A 13,214-nucleotide genomic window follows, 5' to 3' on the forward strand; every position below is an offset into this window, starting at 1 on the left:
GGACACGTGCAGTGCGGCTGTTCAGACATATTTTGCTGAGTAAGCACCTGCTTTACCTTCTCTTAGTTTGTGTAACTCATGTAAGTAGCCTATGCAACACGATGGCAATGGCGATATTGGGTTATCAAAGAGTGAATCCATGAATAAATGTATTCAAATTCTGAATTAATTATAGTCTAAAAAGAGCGCGCTCCTCTTACAATCACTGGAAAGCTCTCACTCATACATTACTGTAGTTAATCGCAATCTCACAAAGTTAATAAAAAGTAATAAAATAACCTTTACTCTGTAAATTGATCTCTTATTTACATCATGTCTACACTTTCTTTGTTTTAATGAGAGAGTTCGTGGAGGTATAGAATTCAGCAGAATTGAAACCGGCACTTTGAGTGGTGAGAGGATCGTAACATAGCCGCCTCTGATTGGCCATTGCGATAATGTGATCAACAGAAATGTCTGTGATTGGCTATTGAACACTGTGAAAACACGTGTCTCCACAGTGGATGAAAAGACCCGAACCGCAAATTGAAAGGATTTTTGTGAAGTGTTTTTATCACGGATCTAAGCGTTAACAGACAGCGTTCCAGTCTATCCGTACAGCATGTCCACATGTTAAAAACTGCGGTATAAGCTGGTCCGCTATATGTTTTTATGTCCGACGAGAAGAACAAGACCGGTACCTTTCTTCAAAGCGCAAAGAAGGATTCAGTGTGTTTTAGTTCTGTCATCTTAATTAGGTAGTTATTTAACTTATACATATTTATTGTAGGCCTATTTATATTATTATTATTTTTTTTCATTCTGATTTTCTCTGTTCTCAGAACCGCTGCTGATGCGTGATAATTTGAGTAAATGAATGCAGTTTTTGTTGTTGCTCTGTATGCTGCTGTTTGCACGTTAAAATAAAACATTTGCTTGTATTTTTATGTATCATCACAGATACTCGTGCATTTTATTTTTATTTTAAACGAATTCATTATTCTAATTTTATCAGTTAACGGTTAATGATCGGATAACGAGCAGCGGTTGTCGGTCAGGAAAATTAACCGAAATGAGCATCCCTACTTCTCACCAGGTGATGGCTCTTCGCAGAGAGGATTTTGGTGGCGTCGGGGTCCCAGAGCACCAGGTCGGCATCAGAGCCCACGGCGATACGGCCCTTCCGTGGGTACAGATTAAAGATCTTGGCGGCGTTGGTGCTCGTCACGGACACAAACTGGTTTTCATCCATCTTACCTGTCACCTGTGAAACAGAATATTTATCTTAACGACAAGGTGAGAAACTTTTTGGAGGAATGATGAAGTGATGAGAGTTCACTAGTGGTCAAATGTTATTGGACAGTAAGATGTCTTTTAAAAAGTCTTCACTGCTCAGCAAGCAGTAAAATTGTGAAATATTTTTACTATTTAAAATGACTATTTTCTATTTGAATCTATTTTAAAATGTAATTTATTCCTGTGATGCAAAGCTGAATTTTCAGCATGATTACTCCAGTCTTCAGTGTCACATGATCCTTGTCTGTGAACTGTTTTTGCTGTACTTTGGATAAGTATAAGTACAGTGTGTTATGTACATCCTTAAACTACTTCTATAAATACAAAAAACTAATAATAATTCTAATAATATTAATAATACTAATATATATTTATTTTGAAAATGATTTATTATTTTTATTTAATAAAAATAATTTCATAATCATAATAGTAATCACTTATTTTCATTTACATAAATTATAATTATGATAACACTTTACAATAAGGTTCTTTAGTTAACATTAACAAAGATGAATTAATACTGTAATAAATATACTGTTCATTGTTTGGTCATGTCAGTTAATACATTAACTAATGTTAACAACTGACACCTTACTGTAAATTGTTACCATTTATTTGCAATTTATTTAAAATATATTTAATTACTATCTATTTTATTTAATTACAAATACATTAAAAATAATAATAATAAATAATCAATTATTTAAATAAATATTTATCATTACGATCATCAAAATATTCCCACATGGCTCATCCAGCCAGATTTTACATACAGTACCAGTCAAAAGTTTTTGAACAGTAAGATTTTTAATGTTTTTTTTAAACAAGTCTCCTCTGCTCACCAAGCCTGCATTTATTTTAACCAAAATACAGCAACACAGCACAATTCTGAAATATTTTTACTATTTAAAATAACAGTTTTCTTTGAAAAAAAAATTGTATAAATTTTAATTTTTATTTTATTATTTTCTATTTTAATATATTTTTAAAATGTAATTTATTCCTGTGATTTCAAAGCTGATTTTTTTAGTATCATTACTCCACACACACGATCCTTTAGAAATCATTCTAATATTCTGATTTGCTGCTCAAAAAACATTTATTATGTTGGAAACAGCTGAGTAAAATTTTTTCAGGTTTCTTAGATAATTCAGAAGAAAAGCATATATCTGAAATATACATTTTTGTAACATTATAAATATCTTTATAATCACTTTTGATCAATTTAAAGCATCCTTGCTAAATGAAAGTATTCATTTCTATAATTTCTTTCCAAAAAAGCAAAAAAAAATTATACTGACTCCAAGGTTTTTGAATGGTATAGCTTATAATTTTATAAATAATAAATAAATGCTGATCATTGGATCTTTATATTCATCAAAGAATCCTGAAAAAATTGTACTCAACTGTTTTAAATATTGATAATAATAATAATAAACATGTTTCTTGAACAGCAAAACACCATTTTAGAATGATTTCTAAAGGATCATGTAACACTGAAGACTGGAGTAATGATGCTGAATTTGCAAATGCATAAACTCCTCATGTCTCATATAATCCTGACATGCAATAATATTAAAGAACAGATACAGCAGATAAATCTTCTCTCACCACACACTTGTCCCAGACGATGGACATTCTCTCCTCAGTACCGTTAGTTCCCTCCGGGATGAAGGTGAAATTATCCTTGCCAACGGCCCTCTGGGAAGTGTTGAAGGTGCAGTGAGCGCTGCCAGTCACCTGCAGATCACCACTGCACAGAAAACACAAGAATAAGTATAGAGAAAGCTCTTTTTTGAGTAATGGCGCCCTCTAGTGATCACCCATAAATGTCCTTCCCTCTGCAATCAGTATAACAGATGACATACAGTAGGCACCTAATGACTAAACCCTGTAGTCTACGTCCCATAATGGACTAGAGCAGCTGTGGACACACACCAGGCCAGCAGGGAGTTGAGATAGTCCGGGGTGGTGGGGTCAGGACTGAGGGGTGGAGATGTGATGTAGGCTGCAGCTTTGGCCCAGTTCTTGCTCCAGTAGTGAGTGCCGTCTGTCCCCAGGCTGGCTGAGATGGGTTCCCCGTACACCACGGTACCTGCAAAGGAAAAGCACTGGGTCAGGATCACTAGACTGGAGATTTAAGAGCTACTTCGTGCTTTATACTTAAATGCCTTGTGCTCATAAGCTGATGATGCTCTGTTGATGATGCTCTTTCAAAGCATCCAATAAGTAGGAAAATACACAACACACAGAAATCCAGAGGAAATAGTTTGGTTTAGTTTATTCATTACAGATACTGTAATATTTTAAATAATTTAAATATATATAAAAAAATACATTGGTAGAAATATACAGTACATTTATGGAGGAAACATATTTAATTTATTTTTTAATGCGGTTTAAATGCTTTTAAAAATATATATTTATAATTTAAAAATATGTTTTCAAAAATACACAACTAGTGGTCAAAATATATTGGTAGAAATATAAGTTTATGGAAGAAACATATTTTTCTTTATTTTTAAATGCTATTTAAATACTTTTAAATATATATTTATATTTTTTTAATATGAAAAAAATTGATATACACAACAAATGGTCAAAAATATACATTTATGGAGAAAACATTTTAAATGCTATTTAAATGCTTTAATAACATATTTAGATTTTTTTTTTAAATATTTAAACATTTTATTTCTTTTTAAATGCTTTTTAAAAAATATTAAAAAATTTTAAAATATATTTTCAAAAATATACTGGTAGAAATACACATTTATAGAGGAAATACATTAGATTTATTTTTAAATGCTAAACAAATTATTTTAAAATATATATTTCTTCATATATTTATTAATACATTATTTTATAAATATATTTATTAATATATTTTTAAAACTACACAACAAATGACCAAAAATATATTGGTAGAAATTTACATTTATTGATAGAAAAAAAACAAAACATTTTATTTATTTTTTATATGCTATTTAAAGGCTTTAAAAATATATATTTATATTTTTAAAACATATTTTCAAAAATACAATAAATGGCCGAAAATATACATTTATGGAAGAAACATATTTTATTTAGAAATGCTATAAAATACTTAAAAAAAATATCAAATTAAAATATTAAAATATATTTTCTAAAATACACAACGAATGGCCAAAAATTTTGTTAGAAAGAAACGTTTAATGAAGAAATGTCATTTAAATGCTTTTAACCATATATTTATATTAATAAAATATATTTTCAAAAATACACAACAAATAATAACAAAAATATACATTTATGGAAGAAACATATTTTATTTATTTTGAAATTATGTAAAAATACTTTAAAAAACCTATTTAATTTTTCCTAAAATATATTTTCTAAAAAAACAACAATGAATGGGCAAAAATATATTGGTAGAAAGATACATTTATGGAAAAAAAATATTTTATTTATTTTTAAAATGCCATTTAAATGCTTTTAAACATATATTTATATTCATAAAATATATTTATGGAAGAAACATATTTTATTAATTTTTAAATACTATTTAAATGCTTTAAAAAAATACTTAGATTTTTAAAATATTAAAAAGAAATATTGGTAGAAATATGGTAGAAATATATATTTATGGAGGAAACATATTTAATTTATTTGTAAATGCTATGTAAATACTTAAAATATATATATTTAGATTTTTTTATATATATTTTCAAAAACACACAACAAATGGCCAAAAATATATTGGTAGAAATATACATTTACGAAAGTAACATATTTTAATCAAATATGTTTTTGGTCAGTTTTTGTATAGTTTGAATATATTTAAAAATTTACAACTTACAACAGATTTTTTTTTTCTTGTTTTGAAAATAAATTCACTTATTTTTATTTATTAATATCTAAGACCATTTTGTTTCTCAAGTAAATATATTTTGATTTAATAATGAGTAGTTATTTAATTTTGGAAATCAAGACAAAAATACTGTGTAAGAAAATCATGTTTTCGCAGTGTAGTCAGGGTCTAGTTAGAAGCGTGTTGATAATTTGAGAATAAAACCCATGTGAGTTTCCATTTTCCGTGCCCTTTCTGGATGATTTATTGGGATGTTGATCAACTCGTTGGACTTTTATATCAAACATCTGCTGTACCTTTTTTCCTGGCCTGTGCGATGACATCAGCAGCGCTCTTGCTCATCACTTTGGTAATATAGAGCGGGCAGTTGGTCTGATTGGCGACGGTCACAGCCCGGTTCACAGCCTCGGCCTCCACCTATAAAACAACGGCCGACACTCACTGACCTTCAGCTCAAATTACAGACGCGGCCGCTGTAAAGTGCTGCTCAGCACCTCCTGAACGCTGACTGCACTTTATGTGCACCAACGGACCCGGGCTAAAAGTTTCTGGAGGGCTGATGTGCCTGCGATACCAATGATCAATGAGTCTGGCAACAAAAACAGTGGGAAAGTGGAAAGTCTGAAATCCCCTGATCCCTGAAGGAAAATAAACCATAAATGTGTTTTAGTGCAGCATGTTTGGAAGTTATTTTGGAAGCGTTCTCAGGTCTCGATGTGCGATGACGTGCTAAAAACGCTTCCATGTGGTGCACATCTGTAATTTTGCAGTGTGGTTGTGTTGCGATGGTGTATTTGGTGTAGTTTGATGCTCATGTGAAGTGTTTACCTCCTCTGGACGGCTCAGAACGTGTCCCTCTGGACCAGTGATGCCCAATCCCAGAATCCTCTTCTGCTCCTATAAACAAAATAGAGTAAAAGAGGTTTATATGGATTTCAATGCAAAATACGTTTTTTTCTCTTTTTTTTTTGCATTGTGAAATGTATTGTCATAAAGATTAAGCACATTCTGACCACAAATTATTATAACTGTAATGCAGACATTTATCTTCATATTCATATTTTCCATTTATTCTCAAAGGTAATTTTTTATGTTTTTTATTTATTTATTTAAATCAGCATTAAAGCAGCACAACAAGTTCTACATTTGATATTAATTCATTTATTTCCACCTATTTCTTTTTGTATTACAAAACATATATTTTTGTATAATGGAAGAGACGATAATTTAATTGTAAAAATAACAATGCAATATATACACACATATATATATATAATGCATATTTTTTTCACATAAGCTGTCTGTCAAATGTTATTAAGTATTATAAATGACAATTAATTAAAAAAAAAAAAAATGTGCTCACCAAAATAGCATTAATTTTTATCAAAAATAAAGAAAAAAACAATTAGAATGATTTATGAAAGAAATAAAATAATAATAATAATAGAAATATAATAATTTCTAAATATTTTAAAATAGAAAACTGTTGTTTTAAATTGTAATAATGTTCCACAATATTGCTGTTTTTACCGTATTTTTGGTCAAATAAATGCAACATTGGTGAGCAAAAAGTGATATCTTTTAAAATAAAAAATAAATAAAAAAAAAAGTCGTATTTTTTACATTTCTATAATAAATTATTTATATTCATTTATTTAATTAATTCTAAATGTATGAATAATTAATATTAACTTTTATTAATATTATACATATTAATTTATTATTGAATAATATTATATGTATATTACTTTTATTTTAATTATAATAAAATATAATAATACTATTTATTTATTTATAAATTAGAATGATTTACAAAGAATGAAATAAAATAAATAATAGAAATTAATATTATATATATTATTTTATTTTTTAGTAGTATATGTATAATATTAAGTTTATTTTAATTATAATATATTTATTTTTATTTATTTATTTTTAAATATGAAAGAAAGACAACAAATAACAGAAATAAATAACTTCAAAAAATGTTAAATTGTAATAATATTTCACAATATTGCTGTTTTTACTGTATGTTTGATCAAATAAATGCAACATTGGTGAGCAAAAACAGATATCTTTTAAAAACATTTAAAAATAGTAGTATTTTGTTAATTTCTTTAATCAATTGTTTATATTTATTTATTTAATCAATTATAAATATATGATTAATTAATAATATTAACTTATTATTATATGTATTATTTTATTATTTAATAATATTATATGTACAATTACATTTATTTTAAATATTATATAATAATACAATATAATGTTATAAAATATTATATTATATTTGTTAATGTTTAATTGAACGTGAAAGTCATATGAAAAAAATCTTATTTCAGTTGTAGTTTGTTATTTTAGTACATCAACTTCAACAAAATGAAAATGAAAAATGCTGACTAGCTTTTTTTTTTTACATTAATTAACATTTATTTTAAGTAACTTTTTTTTTTTTTTACTGAACTATAATAACCCTGGAGTTTTTCCCACAGTATGTTTTGTACCATTATAACTAATAAAGGTTTTCTTTCATTTCATTTCTGTCATTTGTATTTTATCTTAGTTTGTCATAAGAATGAATGTGAAAGTCATCTAAAAAAAAAAAGGTGAGCTTACCTCAGCAATGATGTCCCCATTCTCTGCGTGCACCTGGGCGATGGCTCCCAAGTCCCTGATCACACTGAACACCTCATACATCTACAACAGACAGGAGAAACACAACACAGGTTGTGTTTTCTGTGTTTATGCATTGCAGTTTGTTATATCATGTGCTCTGGATCTACAGCTACAGGAAATGTGGTGAACATCAGAGCGAATGAGACTGTTCCCCTGTGACCATCAGCCCTGCACGCTCAAATCATGGAGAACTCATCAGTACTGCACTCTCAATGCACCAAGAACACTAGTACTGCTGATTTAGTACCTAATCCATCTTTATCAGGATAATTAAATGAATATGCATGAGAAATCATGCATACCTGGGAGTCATTTAGCTGGAAAATGTCCTTGTAGGCCAAGTAGACCAGGAAAGAGTTGACGCCTGGGAGAAAAAAAAGACCAGGATGTAAGACATCAGACATGGATGTTCATACAGACAGCAAGAGCTGCTGGAACAAGCAAGGTTAAACTAATGAGCTCATGGAATTTGAGAAAAGTAGAAATGTGCAGATTGCATTCTTCCCTCGAAACTGAGGTGTATTGAGATGTAAAACTGTTGCATTATTACATTATTTTAGTGAACATTAAGCATTTACCGTGATCTTTGACCAGTGCCTCGAGCTCGTCCTGCATGCCCTTGTGCCACTCTGTGATGTCCACATGCAGAGAGTAATCGCAGCAGGACTTGTGGTCGGCCCACTCCCTCCACTGGTTAAAGGCAGCGATCAGACTGACGCCTGGCTCTGGGACCACATGATCGACTGAAACACACATGCAAATCAAAATACAATGTAAATATATTAAACACGTTACTTGTCCCATAGTTTTTAAGCTAAACTATTATTATTGGTAACGACTGATAGACAGACAGATATGTAGATAGATAGACAGAAAGACAGACAGACAGATAGATAGACAGATAGGTGTCACACCCCCGGACTTTCATGTTGGTTTCTTCCATTCTCCCTGCAGTTCAGAGTGTTTTTGGTTTCTCCCTCATTGTCTCCACCTGGATGTGTAATCAGTCTGTCTATTTAGTGTGTGTGTTTTCCCCTCAATGCTGTCGGTCTTTGATGTTATATGGATGTTTTCCCCTGGTGTTCCTGTGTCTGCCTGTATTCCGTTGGATTTATTAAATATACGTCTTTTTATTACGTCGTTGTTCGTGTGTTCCTGCCTGATCCGTGACAATAGGTAGATATGTAGATAGATAGACAGATAGATAGATAGATAGATAGATAGATAGATAGATAGATAGATAGATAGACAGATAGATAGATAGATAGATAGATAGACGGAAGGACGGACGGACGGACAGAAAGACAGACAGACAGATAGACAGATAGATAGATAGACAGACAGACAGACAGACAGATAGATAGACAAATAGATAGATGGACGGACGGACGGACAGATAGATAGATAGGTAGATAGACAGATAGATAGACAAAACGATAGACAGACAGATAGATAGAATAAACAAATACATGAACAAACAAACAATAGACAGAACGACAGATAGAATAAACAAACTAACGATAGATATAATGAACGAACAAACGGACAAACAAACAAACGAACGATAGAATAAACAAAAGAACGATGATAGAATAAACGAATAGACAAATGAACAAACGATAGACAGAACGACAGATAGACAGAACACACAAACTAACGATAGATAGATAGATAGATAGATAGATACATACATACAATAAACGAATAGACAAACAAACAAACGATAGACAGAACAACAGATAGATAGAACAAACAAACAAACTAACGATAGATAGATAGATAGATAGATAGATAGACAGACAGACAGAATAAACAAACTAACGATAGATATAATGAACGAACAAACGGACAAACAAACAAACGAACAATAGCACAAACAAAAGAACGATAGATAGAATAAACGAATAGATGAACGAACAAACAATAGACAGAATGACAGATAGACAGAACAGACAAACTAACGATAGATAGATAGATAGATAGATAGATAGATAGATAGATAGATAGATAGATAGATACATACAATAAACGAATAGAGGAAAGAATAGACAAATGAACAAATGATAGACAGAACGACAGATAGAACAAAAAATAACAATATATATATATATATATATATATATATAGATAGATAGATACAATAAACGAAAAGACGAACAAACACACAAACGATAGACAGAACAAACAAACAAACGATAGACAGAACAAACAAACGATAGACAGAACAAACAAACAAACGATAGACAGAACAACAGATAGACAGAACAGACAGAACAACAGATAGACAGAACAAACAGAACAACAGATAGATAGATAGATAGACAGACAGACAGACAGACAGACAGACAGACAGATAGATAGATTGACAGACAGACAGAACAAACAAACGATAGACAGAACAACAAATAGACAGAACAAACAAACTAACGATAGAACGACAGATAGACAGAATAAACAATCTAACGATAGATATAATGAACGAACGGACAAACAAACAAACGATAGATAGATAGATAGAATAAACGAATAGAAGAACGAACAAACGATAGACAGAATGACAGATAGACAGAACAGACAAACTAACGATAGATAGATAGATACATACAATAAACGAATAGACGAACGAATAGAAAAACTAACAAACAATAGACAGAACGACAAATAGACAGAACAAAAAAACTAACAATATATATATATATATATATAGATAGATACAATAAACGAAAAGACAAACAAACACACAAACGATAGACAGAACAACAGATAGAAAGGAAAAACAAACAAACGATAGACAGAACAAACAAACAAACGATAGACAGAACAACAGATAGACAGAACAGACAGAACAACAGATAGACAGAACAAACAAACGATAGAAAGAACAAACAAATGATAGACAGAACAATAGATAGATAGATAGATAGACAGATAGACAGAACAAACAAACGATAGACAGAACAACAGATAGACAGAACAAACAAACTAACGATAGATAGATACAATAAACGAATAGACGAACGAACAAATGATAGACAGAACAACAGATAGACAGAACAAACAAACGATAGATATATAGATAGATACAATAAACGAAAAGACAAACAAACACAAACAATAGACAGAACAACAGATAGACAGAACAAACAAACAAACGATAAACAGAACAAACAAACAAACGATAGACAGAACAAACAAACAAACGATAAACAGAACAAACAAACAAACGATAGACAGAACAGATAGACAGAACAGACAGAACAACAGATAGACAGAACAAACAAACAAATGATAAACAGAACAAACAAACAAACGATAGACAGAAAAACAGATAGACAGAACAGACAGAACAACAGATAGACAGAACAAACAAACGATAGACAGAACAAACAAACTATAGACAGACCAACAGGTAGACAGATAGACAGATATATAGATAGATAGATAGATAGATAGATAGATAGATAGATAGATAGATAGATAGATAGATAGATAGATAGATAGATAGATAGATAGATAGATAGATAGATGGATGATAGATAGACAGATAGACAGACAGAACAAACAAACTATAGACAGATAGATAAACAAACTAACGATAGATATAATGAACGAACGAACGGACAAACAAACGAACGATAGAACAAACGTACAAACGATAGATAGGTAGATAGATAGATAGATAGATAGATAGATAGATAGATAGATAGATAGATAGATAGATAGATAGATAGATAGATAGATAGAACAAACGATAGACAGAACGACAGATAGACAGAACGGACAAACTAACGATAGATAGATACAATAAACGAATAGACGAACGAACAAACAATTGACAGAACAACAGATAGACAGAACAAACTAATGATAGATAGATAGATAGATAGATAGACAGAATAAACGAATAGATGAACGAACAAACAATAGACAGAATGACAGATAGAATAAACAAACTAACGATAGAATAAACGAATAGACGAACGAAAACGATATACAGAACGAAAGATAGACAGAACAAATGAACTAGATGCTTTATGATCGAATCTGAATAAACATAATTTACAAAAAACAAGCACACATAAGTCGATATTACCAAAATCATATATCACAATATGGAGTTTAATTTCATGCTAACAGTGTGTTTTTGCTTAAAGTAAAGGTTTTACAATCATTTTTACACACCGAAAAAATTGTGCTTCACTTACTTTTTTCACTAAGCAATTGCTTAAATAATTGCAAGAAAAATGGCAATAATTAATTTAAATTAAAATTAAATTTTAAAGTAGAAAGTCTGAAATAGTATTTCCTTGTAAAACCTACTCTAATAATCTTTGTTTTATTGAACAATGAATAATACTTTTATAAAGTGCAATTCATTTTTACTAAATTTTCATAATACTTAAATGTAACTCTAGACACCAATGTCAATTATGACACGAGAAAATTAAAACTAGCCTAGTTTAATCTAATAAATAATCTAAATAAAAAGTTCTCAGTGAAGACCAGTAAATTTACTAAAAATTATTTTTCATATAGTTTAACTAGAATAAACTAAAAACTAAAATTATTAAATAATAAAAAAACTAATAATTTTATTTATTAATACAACAAAATTACAAAAAAGGTAACAAAAATGTCAATGAAAATATAAAAAAATAACATATAGTCCACAAGAGAAAATAATAGTTGAATTTACAGACATGTAATGGTGAAAACTTTTGAACAGAATGAAGATGTGTACATTTTTCTTAATTTGCCTAAATATCTTTTTTTTTTTTATTTAGTACTGCTCTTCAGAAACTACAGAAGATACTTACATGTTTTCCAGACGACAAAATAAGTTACATTTACCCAAACCTTCAAATTCCTAAAGTTCTTAATGCATGGTTTTTCCTTCTGAAGCATCAGTGAGCGTTTGAACGAAAGATAGACAGAACAAATGAACTAACGATAGATAGAATGAACAAATTAATGAATGATAGATAGAATGACAGATTGAGAGAACGATGACAGAATGACAGAACAAACGATGGAAAAAATGAACGAACGAACGAACAGTAGATAGATAGATTTTTTTCTAGTAATGTGTCTCTAAATAACTAAATAAATAGTTTTCAGACGTACTGATCATGGTGGTGCCGCCAGCAAGAGCAGCTCGTGTGCCCTGGTAGAAATCATCAGCTGCTGTCATTCCCCGGTCAGGCATCTGGAAGCGGGTGTGAACGTCGATGCCACCGGGTATCAGCATCCTGCCATGAGCGTCGATGATCTTCACACCACCAGGAACTATGAGGTTTTCACCGATTTGCCTGGAGGCACAAAGGTCACAAAGGTTAACAAAGGTCATTTCCATTGTCAGTCATTACTTATGAACATGAGATATAATGCCACCAAATAATAAAAAAAAAAC

General features: G+C 30.3%; 1 protein-coding gene across 1 annotated transcript in view; it reads right to left on the reverse strand.

Annotated features, from left to right (window-relative positions):
• LOC141287757 (dihydropyrimidinase-related protein 2-like) overlaps window positions 1-13,214 on the reverse strand; it is a 55,270-nt gene that overhangs the window by 21,299 nt on the left and 20,757 nt on the right. The window contains exons 3-11 of the mRNA XM_073819889.1: window positions 12,929-13,113; window positions 8,383-8,547; window positions 8,107-8,168; window positions 7,745-7,825; window positions 5,954-6,022; window positions 5,422-5,542; window positions 3,214-3,370; window positions 2,887-3,028; window positions 1,066-1,243 (exon numbers count right to left, since the gene is read on the reverse strand). Coding sequence (XP_073675990.1) covers window positions 1,066-1,243; window positions 2,887-3,028; window positions 3,214-3,370; window positions 5,422-5,542; window positions 5,954-6,022; window positions 7,745-7,825; window positions 8,107-8,168; window positions 8,383-8,547; window positions 12,929-13,113 — 1,160 coding nt within the window. The remainder of the gene's footprint in view (window positions 1-1,065; window positions 1,244-2,886; window positions 3,029-3,213; window positions 3,371-5,421; window positions 5,543-5,953; window positions 6,023-7,744; window positions 7,826-8,106; window positions 8,169-8,382; window positions 8,548-12,928; window positions 13,114-13,214) is intronic.

This window comes from Garra rufa, chromosome 15 (assembly GCF_049309525.1).
Source record: "Garra rufa chromosome 15, GarRuf1.0, whole genome shotgun sequence".
In the NCBI taxonomy this organism is placed as follows: domain Eukaryota; kingdom Metazoa; phylum Chordata; class Actinopteri; order Cypriniformes; family Cyprinidae; genus Garra; species Garra rufa.